The 15,596-nt window shown below is 43.5% G+C and overlaps 1 protein-coding gene across 1 annotated transcript in view; it reads left to right on the top strand.

The window, feature by feature from the left end:
* Positions 1–12,610: 12,610 nt before the first annotated feature.
* The window catches only part of pclob (piccolo presynaptic cytomatrix protein b), a gene marked incomplete at both ends in the record, with an annotated part of 71,565 nt that continues 68,579 nt past the window's right edge, over positions 12,611–15,596 (top strand). The window contains 2 exons of the mRNA XM_080841764.1: positions 12,611–13,171; positions 13,958–14,800. Of these exons, the coding sequence (XP_080697890.1) occupies positions 12,611–13,171; positions 13,958–14,800 (1,404 nt within the window). The remainder of the gene's footprint in view (positions 13,172–13,957; positions 14,801–15,596) is intronic.

Raw genomic sequence — 15,596 nt, 5'->3', positions numbered from 1 at the left:
CCCATCCCCCCCCCCCCCCCCCCCCCCCTCGACACACACACACACACACACACACACACACATCCTGAGTCATTGCAGGGGGCTGGGTGGGAGGACGCAAGTGGGAGGGAAGGAGGGTGGGGGCAATCATTTTCACAATCCATCAGAGCACGTGACACCTCAACGTCGCATTACCCTCACGACTCAGAGAGGGAAAGGAGAACACAGCTACTGAGTCATACACACGCACACACAGACACGACACAGCCCCACTGAAGGGGGAAGATAAAGAGACTAAATGAGAGAGAAATAGAAGGGACAGAGAGAGGAAGGAGGGCATAGAATAAATAGGCTGTGATCAGAATGAAGTCGGAGGGAAAGAGGCAGTTGACATGAAGAGGTTGTTTAATATTCTATGTTTTATTCCTCTTGATGTCGAGCACAACATCGGAAATGATGCCACAAAGCGGTGATGAAAAGTGTAATGCTTTCCAAACATTATCCAGTTCAAACAACTAAAATCACCTTCTTTGTAACTTGAAGTGCACACTGTAAACTGGTGCATCCTCCTCCTCGCCCTCTGGCTTAGGGTTAACCAAAAATGTCTTATGCCATGGTGAGAGGGAGCGAGGGAGGTGCCAGTCGTGAGGCTGCAGACGTCATTAATCCCGCTGTAATCATCATGTCTGTGGTTTCCCTCTCATTTCACTTCCGTTGTGTAATCCTCACTGATCGCCTACGCTTCTTGCATAACCCCCGACCTTTGCGCCGTAAAGACACAACAGCTGGTCAGAAAACCACACATAATAAAAATCAAGGAAAGGGAAAACACAACAAACACAGTGTTCAGTTCCAAACAGCAAGGCCCTGTGAAGGCAAATATTTATGCTGAAAATCAATGGGATAGATCTTGGACCAGTAATGTGAGTGAAGGAAGCTGTTTAGGTGTCCTCTGGCAAGCTCTGTTTCATAGAAGCTCTTAAGGAATGGAGATGTGTGATGAATGGTTCCTGTCTCGATATCAGCACAGCCACAATTGAAGTTAATTAAGCTGTGTGGATGCTGACAGCCTGAATTAAACAAATAGTCTTTTTCTGACTTGATAGCAGGTCATTTGGGGAAAACTTGAGTGTCTAGTTACATGTGACATGGACGCCTCGTTGAGGGCTCAGCACTCAGTACAGTTTATGTGCATCATGTAATTCAATGCCTTTGTTTTGGATGTTTTGGTCTTCCCTGGGAGCTGGTGGAAGACAAACGAGGCCAGGACCGAGGGCAAATGTGATCTTACCGCTTGGCATCGCTGCTTCTCCCTTAATGGTAAAACACAAACAGCACCAAAAAGAGAAGAAATTAAACAGAGAGAGACACAAATGATAACTACATTTTCAAAGGATCCCAAAATCAACATGTTCTCAGTCTTTCTCCTGTGAAATTACAAAGCCAGAGTTTGTGAGACGCTTGGTGGGGTGAGGTGCGGCAGCGACGATAAGTGTGAACACTGCTCTTTGACCTGATATAGCTGGCAGGGGGCGAGGCTGTTTGAGGAACAGCTGTGTGGCCGTGCTTGATCATGAATAAATGAGCAGAGATCTGATCCCCCACAGCCCCGCAGGAGCGCAGTCATGCTGGCCCTCTCTGGCTTTACACCCGGGCGTGACCACCGCGCACCGCACCACGACGTGCCACGTCGTGCCAAGAGCGAAGGTGATACAGAGGCACAATGTGCCACCCTCTATATGTGAAATGCATACCACACTGAGAAGGAGATGGCTTTTCTCTTTATGCTCTCCTTCCCATTCCATAAATAGAGCAATCCATCTCAAGGTCAAAAGAGGAAGGTTAGGAGATTGAGGGAGAGAGAGAGGGAGGGGGAGTAATATTACTAGTTTGTTCACTTGGTGCCTGATCGTGACATATACTTGTACAAATCTTATTTGTGTGTCTTCCACATCTAGGAGCTCAGATTTGCATTGAATGTGGCAGGTTCTTTGTGGGTTTTCTGTATATGTGGGCATTGTGTGGGCACTCTGGGACTGGATCTGTGAATGACACATAAATACAATGACACATAAATCCACCAGAATCTGAATGTAAGAATAGATTTTCTCAACAATCCCTGAAACTGTTTTTCGGCTATGAGTCAGTGTCTGCTAAGAGCCTGTCTCGGGGCGCCTCTGTAGAAACACGAGCCAAGGCTACTCTCATTCAGTGACAAGAGGACTCATGAACCTTTCATATTCTTGCAGAGGAATGCCTTTAATATACCTCCCCGTCTGCAGCTAATTTCTCAACAGTTATGCTTACTGATGGAGGTAAATGGGCAAAAATACTTCAACAATGGTGCATAATGCTATGACACCATGCTCCACCTACAATTTGAAACCATATGACCCAAATTCAGTATTACAGCCTATCTTCCTATTTTATATCTCATATTTGAATAATACAACAGATTTATGCTTTGCCAGTGTCTGTTTCTGACACACCTTAAGCAGTTTTATTCTTCAAACTTACACATGGCTCAATTATTTTTCTTCTAAAGAAAATACATTCAATGGCAAGTGGCTTGACATACATTGTCGTAAGGTCAAGTTTCTGAAAGACACCTGAGCTGCACTCTCATATCCCCACTGTTGAATTTTAGCCTATTGTTGTGGACAAGAGAGACAACATAGGTAGGTTTTAATTATGAAGATACATCAGGAGGAATACATCGACTTTCAATTCGTTATTTTTTGTGTAGGCTATATTCAAAAACATACTTTTCATGCACTTCCTAATTAGATGATAAATAAGCAATGAACTCATTCTATGATGTTTCAATAATGTGTTTTCCTGGAAAACTTCCCTCTCTACCTTTAACTGAATAGTCATCTAGATGAGAGAAATAAATAAGCATCTTTCATAGTGTAGTGATAAGTTGAACCTCTGAGTACTCTCATCTTGATTTACACCTCTTCAATTATAAACAGCTCCTTGTCTAGACCTAACTATTGCATTACACCACCAAGGACAGCCCATTGCACTTTGGCATGTTGTTGTACATCAGAGCATCCACAGTTGGTCAGCATTGCTATAACACATTCTTTTCCCACAACCTTTAAAGAATTGACTCTACAACCTCTACTCACAGATCAGGGCATGTTCTTTGTGGCTGCAGCATCTGGAGTGGAGGAGCCAAGGAGATAAGATAGGGGTCATTAATGATACAGCAGGATTTAGTTGTCACAGGGAGCAGGAGTCACATGTTAATCAGGGGGGACACTGACAAAGCCGTGTGAGGGGAAAAAAGTGAATCTCCTCCTCTTCGTCATATGAAGTATACTCCTCACCAATTTTAAATAAACATATTTCAAATGACATCAGAACCAAATTCTGCCATTCTGATTGATGTTGTTTAAACTTAAAAAAAAAAAAAAGACCAAAAGACTGTAGTAGATATTTTAGTGTAAAGAAAAGGCTGGAAGAATTAAAGTGTAAGTTCACCCTCAGCTCTGAGCCTAACTCCACCCACTGTATCATTTAAAAAAATGCTAAAAAGTGAATGAATAAAATAAAAGCAAAGCCCATTTCATGACGTAGAGAAGTCCTAAACGGCCGACTCTTAATCAGCATTGGCCTTACAAGGTTCAAAAAGAGTTTCATAAATATGGTAATTTTGTCAATATTAACAGCAGCATTGATGTGTTTCCTTACAGTCCAGTCTTACAATTTAGTTTACAGCTCAAAATGCTCATTACAGTGTACACTACCTCTTAATGGATAACACATCCTACAAAGCACCACCATTTTCTTTCATCAGTAATGGCATTGGTGTTGGACGCAATTCAACCCTCCTCAGGTTGTACACAAACCCTGCGACGTATGTTGTTGGCCCAATAGCACATCAAACTGACCCAGTGTTGGTCTCTGAAGCAGTTACTGGAGGACCAGTTTGTAGGCGGCTTCTATTGCACCACAGTCTTCAGCTGACTGATTAAAGTGACTGATGACCAGAGAGATCCCCTCCACGGTCATCTGGGGTTGTTTGGCATAGTGTGTTGCTGTAAGGCTATACCACCAAAACCTCACCACGGCCCTCCCGCAGTTATGTTCCCAACCTTGGTCACAACTCGCCGGCGAGAGTAGTCTGGTGTGTCACCGCAGAAATAAACTGAAACTATGCCATCTCTTGTTATGAACCTTAAAATCTATTCTAAATGGACAAAACATAATACATAATAATGATTATAAAGTAGCCAATTGATGGTTGATAAAATACTACAACTATATTCAGAGAGTCACCTGCCATATCAGTTGAGCATTAAAGTTAAGTGTTTCACAGTTATTAGTTTATTAAAGCATGGTAAGCAGTGGAATACAAAACATGACCATAACTGCCTGAAATGCTATTGCTGTGTATATATAAAAACACATTGCAATACCTCACTCAAGAAACAGCCCAGAGACATATATACTGTATATCCAGTGAAAATGCCCATGTATGTAACCTGTGAAAATTACCATTTCATTTCTGCTGCTGATGGATGGATTAGCAGTGGTCATGCATGGCTGTGTGCTGAAACAGATGCCAGGGCATTCCCACACCATCATCCATCACCAGCATCAGCATCATCAGGACCATCCAGAGCCACACAGCCCTCCTTTTAAAGCCCCCTAATCCACTAGCATTTCTCTTCCCCCTGTGGAGAGAGACGCCCATGAAGCAGGGAGAGAGTGCTAGTGCCGCTGACGAGGGGAGATTGCCACTGATTTCTTGGCAGGCCCGGATTGGACAGAGCCAGGCCTGAGGAGATTAGGGGGTGGACTCTCATCACGCTCTTCAACTGGACCATTCTCCGGGGAAAGAGTAAAAGAGAGAGAGAGAGAGGGTGGAAAAGAAAGAGAGATAGAGTGGTAGAGAGAAAATGACTGTCCCTTTAAGAGTATTTTTAGATGCAGGCGGTTAGCAGTGGTCACTGGTCAGGAAAATGTGCATTAGCGTTGGAAGAATGTGTGAGCATGGAGCTAGATGGAGCTAGAGGAGGACAGGGGTGATGCCATGTGGATTTAATTACATTTCCCAGGACATAAAAATAAAAGGAAACTTGGGAAAGAAGACTACAAAAAACTAAAAATCGAATTCACTGGATGTGGACTTTATATTATATATTATATTATTCCAACAGTACACTGGAAAGCACATGACAGACTGAAGGTATGTAACTATCATCAGTGCATGGAAATTAATGAATGGTTTCGTTTTGTCTTTGGGTGTATATGTGCTGTCTACTGTAGCTTTTGAGTCATTCATCACACAAACTGAAAAAAAAAATTATAATTAGTAATGACCAGATGACTAAATTATCTTCAGTTACTGTGTGGCTTATATCAATATTGTCCTGTGTGATCTTATCTATCACTGGGATAGTTAGGCCCAGGTCCATCTTTTTCCTCCTGGGGCCAGATATTTAAATTTAATGACACTGGCAAACAGTGAGTGATCAGGTTACTGTATTCATTACCAGTTGACCCTAGCCTACACTCGTTTAGAACACAGTGACAGGCCCCACTCGGCGCTTCGTAGTCAGTGTGCCAGAGCAGGAACTCTGGCTGTACCCCCTTGAGCAACGTCACTCCCATCACAGTGCTATTAATTACCTGTGCTTCTTTAGTTACATTCTGCATTTCATGCAGCTCAGAGAAGCGCTATGTGTGAAATATTTGATCCAGGAGAATGTGGATGTTGATTGGTGTGCATCTCTCTCTGTCAATGTGTGTGTGTGTGTGTGTGTGTGTGTGTGTGTGTGTGTGTGTGTGTGTGTGTGTGTGTGTGTGTGTGTGTGTGTGTGTGTGTGTGTGTGTGTGTGAGTGTGTGTGTGTGTGTGTGTGTGTGTGTGTGCGTGCGTGTGTGTGTGTGTGTGTGTGTGTGTGTGTGTGTGTGAGTGTGTGTGTGTGTGTGTGTGTGTGTGTGTGTGTGTGTGTGTGTGTGTGTGTGTGTGTGTGTGTGTGTGTGCCTTGTGTCTGTCTGTATGTAAAAGAATGGGCAGGGGCAGTTGGTTGTGTCTGTGTGTGAGTGAAAAGAGAAAAAAAGTGATTGCAAGGCAGATGGAGGGTGAGGAACAGTAGGAGAGAGGGGAGAGCAAGAGAAGAAACGTCAGACAGAGTGTGTGTGGGTGAAATATGAATGCACAGCTCCCCCCACGTTCTTTCTCCTCTCTCTCAATCTCTCTCTCTCTCTGTGTCTCTCTGTGAGATTGTTTCCGCTTTGCAGATGACAAATATCTCTCCGTTTGCCCATGGTTGGCAGAGCAGCCAGCCACAGCCAGGGCAGTGCCATGGCCCTCTTGTCAGGCAGACATGCCCCCCACACACACCTGTCTGAGCCTGTGTACATGAATACCAGTACAGCACAGGACAGCATCCAAAGGCACTGTCCTCTCATCCTCATCTAGAAACGCTATTCTAGTGTAAATACCCTTTTCATGTGTAAATACCCATTCTGCTGTTTTGCTCCCTTATTGTTTCACTTTAAAATAAAATAAAATAAAGCATCTCCATATTATGAACCGTAATTGTCATAAAAATGATAATGCTTCCACACAGCAAAAAAGACTACACAGCCCTTTTTTTTGCCAGGCCCAACAAAGACATCGATTTGACTAATATCATAAGGACATGAAGCAAACACGCACTGAACCGTCACCCCGGCTAAAAAGAGGAGACAGACACGTCCATGGCCGGTGTCTGACGCTAAGCCGCTTTAACTCCGCGGCGGAGGCAGATGCTGGGATGCGATGGGAAGCGTCTGTGGGCGGCGTTTTAATGCTGCTCACTAGCAGCAGGCATGGCAGTGCACAGGGATGTGGAGCAGTGCTGTTCATGCACTTGATCGGATGGGGGAATAACAGCAATCTGTGCAGCGGGGAGCCCTGTTTGCCCCCCCTAACATGGATAAACGTGAGCTCAGATGAGCAATTCAAATATGACAGGACAAAACCCACATGAATGTTTGCACACATTCATACACACACATAAATAGTCAGATAAACGCTCAGTAAGTCTAGCTAGATTCACATTGATGTCATAGGAATACGTATCCTGCTTGCCGCTTCTCTCAGCATACCACATTTGAGGGATTTCTTCGTCACATGACTCACACACACACACTCTAACACACAATCACACATACACTCACACAGTCTCATATTGAAGTCTTTCATCACATCCCACCCAGAACAGAGGGGCGTGTGGGCTGTGTGAATCTAGCACGACTCCAGCTCCCACATGCACAATCACTGGTCACACTTCCTCTGTCTCCTCCGACTCCAGCTCCCACACACAGAATCACTGGTCACACTGGTCATGCTGCTGCTCTCTCTTTCTCTCTCTCTCTCTCTCTCTCTCTCTCACTTTCTCACGTCCTCTTTCTCCTTTCTATCTGTGTAAGTGTATCTGAAGGGTATGATTGGATTAACAGGTTGAAAATCCACCTACCTGTTTCAATCTCTATCGCTTTGCCTATATCTCCCTATCTGCCTCTCTGTCCATCCAACTGTCTATCAGTCTATCCGTCTCTCTATCTGTCTACCTGTCAACAATATCTGCACTTTCACAGTGTAACTGGCCAGTTTTTTTTTCTGAGAATAAACTGTGCTGATGTCACACAGGTAGAATTTGATGCATATATATTGTATTAGTACTGTTTGTCTCGACTGGCTGTTTGTGAGGTGATATGAGGTGCTGATTGTCTGCTCCCTCTGACAAGACATGTGAAATAAAAATCTGTGCCGACAGTCGCTCAATTTCTTATCATTCCATGAAGATCACACCCTCTCCTGAGTCGCACTGATTAGGAATCACAAATATTCTTCTCACCCCTTCTTTTAAACGTGTTTTTGTTCATGCAAAGGACAAGTATTAGAAAAAGCCTATGATCGTTTTGGGCTAATTAACTGCATTGGTTTACATATGGTTTCAGATGATATAGGATGGTGCTGTTTAGTGCAAAGATTCTGACACTGCCAGATTGTTTCTTCAATTGTCTGGTGCATTGCAGAGTCACCATCTCTGCTGAGAATCAGTCTAGGCCTCTGGCTTGATCAGATCTATATCAGGTGAGGAAAAACTCTGGTCTGGCTTGCTGCCGACTCAGCTTAGCACTGGTACTTTGAGGTCACTGAGCTCTGTGGTTAGAATGTTGCCACTCCAATTGACTGGGCTCCACTGGGATGACTGGGAGGTCTTTACTGAGATCAGACATAGAGATACAGGAAGAGAGAGAGAAACAGAGGAAGAATGCAGATATGTACAGAAATGGATCAGAGATGAGGGTGGACTGGTAGGGGCAGCGAAAAATTATGAAGTTACCAAGAGGGCAAAAACTCAGAAAAATTCCCACAATGCACTGGGACTGTTTGCTCTCCCTTCACTTTTCATCTGGAGCCCTGCCCTTATGCTCTGTTCTGTTTGGCAGTCTGATCAAACACATTTCTGATTGGAGATGAGCTTTGCCAACACCGCAAGGCTGCAGACAGCTGGTCACACTTAGCTGCCGTATGTTTTTCTTCACACCCAGATTTTTTTATATTTACATAAGTATTAATATGGAAGATGGCTGATATTCCACCATGGCTGAAAGTCATTCATAAAGTCTCAAAATGCAGCTTTTACCAGAGCTATATTGCACAGAGCAATACATTATGACTTGACAGTATCAACACAACAAGAAGAGCTGGGGAGCTTTTTAGGTGTTTCTTCACAAAAATGAGCTTGCCATGTGGGAAGGCTTCTGTCACGTCAACAGTGTTGCATCAAAGTGAGTGAGTGGATTCCTTTCTTTCAGAGAGGTGTGTTGACACACTGCTCGGTCTGGGCCAGATGGCTGGTGACTGAGCATGGAGAAGGCGTCTGCTGTCGTCCACTGGGCTGTTTGGCAGATTGTAGGCGATTGTAGTTCTCACACTTGCTTGTATTCTGAGCCTTCCTTTTCTGGCCATATTAGGAGACTGGATACCCTGTTTGTTGGTGGCACAGATGGAGGATTGGTTTTGGATTTATTCTTTGATATCTCAAATGAATTATGCTATCCTGAGGAGGGAACTATTTACAGCAGTGACATTCTTCTAAATTCCTCTTTATGTGCCCTCCGCCCACCTTTAGAACTCTGTCCACCTTCCTCTGTCACTGTTTCATGGAGAATGTACTTGTGAATGGAAATGGACTTTGATATGGGAAGGACTGTGGGCACGGCCATTACTTTAAACAAACGAAAGCAATTTTCTAGAACTGAAAAGATGGCTTTTGATAACACATCTCTGGGTGATGACAAAACATCCATCATAGGGCCTTTGCTTCAGGGGCATCCAAACCCCTCAAAACTCATCATTGCAGACTTAAAACTCCATCCAAAATGCACATCGCATTCACTTCACTGATTCACATGGATGGAGCTCTCACATGTTTGATAGCCTGACTTTCCTCAGGTAACAGATAGCATAATCCATTCTCAGTAGACAGCACAGTTATACAGTAATGCAAGGAAAGAGGTCCGGGTAATTGACAGTCAGGGCTGATGGCTTTTATAGATCCACCATTGGGAAAACAAGAGCTCATTATACTTCTCTCAGGGCTGTGCTGCCGAGGAATAACCTGTGGTCTCTTCTGTTTGTGAGTGTGTGTATCACGGCTCTCTGACCAAGAGACACACTTAGAGATGGAGAGAGAGAGTACGGGTGAGGGAGGGAGGGAGAGAGAGAGAGAGAGAGAGAGAGAGAGAGAGAGAGAGAGAGAGAGAGAGAGAGAGAGAGAGATGGAACTGATTTGTCATGGACCATCAGTGTTTACTGGTGCCCTGAAGGTGGTGAGGGCAGTTTAGAAATGCTCAAGCTCTACTGTAGCTGCTGCTTTTGACCTTGAGAATTAGCAAAACATAAACCTAGCATGTAAACATGAGTGATTGTAGTGACTGATCTGAACATTAATGCCTTGTTTTACGGTATTATTAAGGACAGGATTTGTATTTCAATCAATGATAGATTAATCAAGATGTGGATTCTACACAAAACACAGTAGGAGCTCTTTGACCACAGCTACCTCACTTTGCCAATAGCCTACATATAGGCTACATTGTGCAAAGGCAAACATAATATATCCAGCAGTAACATCAAACGATTTAATGTTTCTCACTGGTTCATGGGGCAAATAAATTGTATCGTCGCTTTAATTTCAATTTTCTAGGGGTGAGGTAGCCTACGGAGATCAGCTGTCATACACCGAACATGCGCACTGTACATTGGAGCTGAACGCGTTGCTGTTGCTGCTGATCTCTCTCTCTCTCTCTTTCTCTCGCGCTCGTAACCTCCATCCTCCGCGGAGATACCAGGGAAACGTTATTGGAGGAGAGCGAAGTCAAAATGGGGCAATAATCAGGGATGCCAGTACGGCGTGAGGTACGGCTTGAGAGGTTTTTTTCGTGACATTGGACCGCTTTTGTTTAATTCCTTATGTTAAATTTCATGTTTTGGTAAGTGAAACCTTTGGCTCGATAGACCCGTGAAGGGGGACACTCCGATGAAGCCTGTGCTCGGGGATACCTGTGATGGGGTAGGCTAACGCTTTATGTTGAAACTATGGACCAGAGACAGCTCTCAAAACTGCTGAAATATCAGGACTTGTAGACTGGGTCTGTCATACATGTGGGCCAAAATACACGAACAAAGTCATAGTATTACTAGGGGAACCACTGCGTTAAAGACACGATGGTCCGTCCACTTTCAGCAGTCATATAGCCTACGCCTGCCGTCTTACCGACTTGTATTATGCATGCATTTGACATTGCTAATGGTCTGTCTGGAATCAAGACGAAAGGAGCCGAATTGCCCGCGTTCACGTTATCAGTGAATTGTTTGATAGTTTGGCATGCATTATCTCTGCGTATCCCTGCCGACTTGTTTGTTATTTCCATGAAGAATTCGAATTATGAGACCTTGTCAGGATCGATTAGAATTTGCCCCACAAGCAATGTATTTTGTGAACAGTTTTGGTATGATTAAATATATTTAGGCTGAGGTGTTCGCTACACATGTGTGAATGGCTGTTTAAAAAAAACCCGGATGTGCTGAAGGTCTACCCATAGACTGGTTGTGACTGAGGCTCTCGTGTAGTAGCTACTCTTGGATTTCTAGTAGCCAACACTGCTCTTGCATTCTTGTATTTGGTCATACGTTGCTAACATAGGACGAAACACTTCCATACTGTACACAGAGGTGTACAGGTTAGGCTATACCTTGTATTTGATGTGTTCCCAGCAAAAGGCGACGGTTTCTCTACATTTTTTCAACGTATTTCCTCGAGCCATAATATTTTGCACCGCTGTCGGACGCACTGTCGGTCATTGGACGAACGCTATAGCTCACTGGCAATTCTGTACCTGCTGAGAAACATTGGCCTATTTAAAAAAGAAGAAAAAAAATATTCTTTAAAATGTAGGCCTACCCTTTTATGGTTTGGTTGCATTCACCCTTTCCCATGTTTAAGGTGAGCGTATTGTATTTCCCATTGAAAGGAAGATCCGACTATCTTTTCTGGCGTGTGGAAGATGTGTGGAACAGAAATCAATAGCAAGGGTTTAGTGCCCTGTCCAAGGTGCTGAACAAAAACGTCGAATCAGGCTCACAAAAGGGAGAGTATTATTCATGGTACCGCCACCTGACAGTTCAATACTATAACGATCCCAATATGTGACCCTCAAATATATATCTTGTCAATGTTGAAGCTGACTGACATTTCCTTTTTTTGCATAGTGGATTTAGTCGACTAAAAAAGAATTAAGTTGTTTTTGTCAGTGGTCAGTTGAATAAAGTGTTAATATCCCTTTATTACCTTGTCCTGAAATATGCCAACCACTTAACAAGACATGTGACTGATGTCTGAGTGGATGATACTTCACTTAGTAGTGCTACTTTGTTTATGTAGAGTTATGTAGTAAGTATTATTTATGTGTTTTTCCTGACCTGAAATGTTAAGGAATTTGTGAGTGATAATCATTATAGGTTTGGATATCATCAATCTCCCCTTTCACCTATGTTTGGAGTAGACAGATTTGATATTTACACATTTAACCATGCAAAGTCAATTTCCCTCATAATTACTCTACAAACATTTCATATTTGTTGTTTGATGTCCACAAATGAAAGCATCCATCAAATAATAAGAATGGCATAATAAGAAAATGTTATTCACTGTTGCCCAAAGCAAAATACAGACACAATCAGTGTAGGCATAAATACAGGTCTGAATGATTTTCTTTTTATAATATTTTTGCAGATGTATCATGAAGTAAAAACATACCTTGTATATGTTACATGTTAACTGCAATACTTACATCTTACCACCAGGACAATCTCAGTCCTTGTTTAAAATTGCCACTCTCAAACATCAGTTTCTCAGTTTTGTTACAAAAACCTTTTGTTCTTTCAGTGGCAGATGTGAGTCATCAGCTCCATCAGTCAGGGAAGGCCCCAGAGCTCTCTGAAGTCTATCCCACCGTTCATGCCAGCGGTGTGGGCGCCTCAGACCAGCTGGCCCCTGGTGAAGGGATCACCATCTCTTCAGGCAACCTCTCTGCCCAGTGTGGAGACCCAAGGCCATGTTCTCCTCTAACTTCCTGGGTGGGGGCAACCCCCTCAGTGCTGTGTCCTCGGCCGTCAACAAGTTTAGCCTTTTCGGGGAGGAGGGAGAGCCTGAGCAGGACAAACAGAAACAGCAGCAGGCCAAGGCTCAGCAAAAGCCCCCAATCCAGCAGGGGAATGGCCAGCCTGCTTCACAGATGCAGAGTGGCCCAAAGCCAGGGGGTCAACAACCACAGAGCCTGGGCAAGACTGGACCCCAGTCAAAGCAGGGCCCTAGTAAGGGAGGACCTCAGCAGCAGTCAGGCCCTGGGAAGCCTGGGACTCAGCAGCAGCCGGGAGCAGCAGGTTCTGGACCCCGTGCCCCTGGGGCAGCCCAAGGAGGACCCCCATCACAGGGACCTACGAAAGCTGCAGCCCAGGCTAAAGGTGGCTCTGGGCCAGGGGGTAAATCACTGTGCCCAATATGCAAGAACACGGAACTTAATGTCAAATCCAAGGAGCCTCCAAACTATAAAAACTGCACGCAGTGCAAGAGCCAGGTCTGCAGCATGTGTGGATTCAGTCCCCCAGATTCAGCGGTAAGATGGTTTATGTTCTAAATCCACTCTCCGGATGCACAGTAAAATGTTGTGTCACAGTGTTGAGTACAGCAATATTTTTGTTGTTGTTCCTTGCAAAAATGATATTGCAAAATGTCGGTTGGTTAGGCAATTCAGACTCCATTTCCATGTGTGAACGTGAGTTGTGTTTTGTGTCAATATTTATTTTATATCTGTAAAACCACAAAAGCACAGTTTTGCATAATACTTATATTTTTAAGATTCTGTTAACTCCAGTATTTTACCAGCCTGTTTAAGGAATCAAACATGCATGTTCTTGTGGAGAATAATTTATACCATTTAGCCTTCCCACGTAAAATGTGTTTAGATGTTCAACTTCAAAATGTTTTTGTGACTAACTTGAACCTAACTTGAAGTGCACAATTACACTGTATTACAATTATGAAGGTACTCACATTATATGTAATATTTATGAATCTCTAAGAACTTTGAGAAGGGTGTTTCATGTTTAGCCCTCTTCTGATGCTTGAGTCTTGTATTGTCTTTTTTATGGCAACAGGAGGCATGCACCTACACACTTAAATGCGTTGAAGCGTGAACGAGTTTACAGTTTCAACTGTAATCCTATTACAGCCACATAATACAATTAACTGCAGGATGCCCGCTATTCAGACTAATAAACACAAGCTCATGTGACGCAGCACAAAGATGTGAAATATGCAAATGCGATATTTTAATAATAGGTTGGAACCATATCAACACATGCAACTGACCATTTATCTGTATCTTCGTTTGTAATTTAAGGGGAAAGAGTGGCTTTGCCTGAACTGCCAGATGCAGAGAGCCCTTGGAGGTGCTGAGCCTCCAGGTCCTCCCTTGAAGAAACCCCAGCCCCAGGCCAATAAACCCCCAACAGCCTCGCAACCCTCGAAAAGCGGGGCTCCATCATCAGCTGCCCCGCAAAAGACAGATGCTCCTGGATCTCCTCAAAGAAACCAGGCCACGGCAAATGCTGCCCCACCCAAGCAAAACCAGGAATCTGGGAAACCTCAACAACAGATGCCAAAGGGTGGACCCTCCCCTGCCAAATCTGCACCACCACAACAACAGCCACAACCACCAAAACAGGAGTCTGGCTTATTTGGCTTTGGCTTTGGTGGTCTGACTGACACAGTTAGGTCTAGATCTCCCTCACCTCAACCTGTTTCTGGGAAGGTTATGGGCTTTGGCTCTTCCCTATTCAGTTCAGCATCCAATCTGATCGCTTCTGCTGTTGAGGAGGAGCCATCTCCAGCACCACCTACGACCCGTAAGGAGTCTATGTCAGCCCAGGGTCCTACGAAGGCTCCACCAGCTGCAGTGACTAAACCACCTGCTGCGCAGAAACCAGAGGCGAAGAAAGCAGAGCCTCCACATCAGCCCAAGGCCACATCAGCTCCAGGCAAAAAGGATCATCCTTCTTCAGGGCCCCTGAAAAAGGAAGGACCCTCCCAGCCTCCCTCCAAAACAGCTCCATCCTCCTGTCCTCTGTGCAAGGTGCAGCTCAATAAGGGCTCCAAGGATCCTCCCAACTACAACACCTGCACTGAATGCAAAAGCACTGTATGCAACCAGTGTGGATTCATTCCCATGCCACACGTCAAAGAGGTAAGAGAGGCCATAATCATTTATCAGCCTTTAATAGTTGTTGTCATCTTTTACAGTGTCTAGCAAGACAGTTGTCCTAGTTGATCTGTTGTTGTCTACACCTGTTGCATAGTAAGGACAGTATTCTAGTCACATGTCTGTGCTGCTTTGGATTTTCGTTTTAGAATGGGATGATACGTTGGAAACATACCAGTGTACTATTCTCAGTGTTCAAATCATTGTTTGTTTTGTCACATACAAATATTTTACAAATGATATATTAAATATAATATATTGCATAGTAAACATAATATTTGAAGATTTATTTAGAGATATTTTGGTCTGTATGAAAGTAAATGGTCAGCTTTACTAAGGAACATGTGCCACTCCTATGCTGAGCAACTGGATGTTTGCTTTGACTTTGGCCTGCTTTTTATTTTATTTTATTTTATTTTTTATTTTTTCAATTTTTTCAATTTTTTCAATTTTGTTTTTCATGGATGTACTTGTTCTCTTCACAAGGAATAATGGAGGTTATGACATCAGTGAGTGGGTGGAGACATCTACTGGAATGTGGCATTCCAAATAAGAGTAGCTGCTCTTTTTGGTTTCATCTTTGTATATTTGGTATTTATTTAAAAATAATTTATATGTACTTATTTCATTTGTGTATTGTTTGTGTATTTATTTATTCATTTTTTATATTGTTTCACTGAAATGTTGACATGTACCAATACATGGCACATATTAAGAATGTACTTTTCGATGATTCAAAAAGTCCTTACACACATACAGCCAAAATTGAGCTAGAAATATG

Source organism: Sprattus sprattus (assembly GCF_963457725.1).
Source record: "Sprattus sprattus genome assembly, chromosome: 7".
In the NCBI taxonomy this organism is placed as follows: Eukaryota; Metazoa; Chordata; class Actinopteri; order Clupeiformes; family Clupeidae; genus Sprattus; species Sprattus sprattus.
The sequence above is the reverse complement of the archived record's forward strand: the minus strand, read 5'-3'. Positions and strand labels throughout refer to the sequence as shown.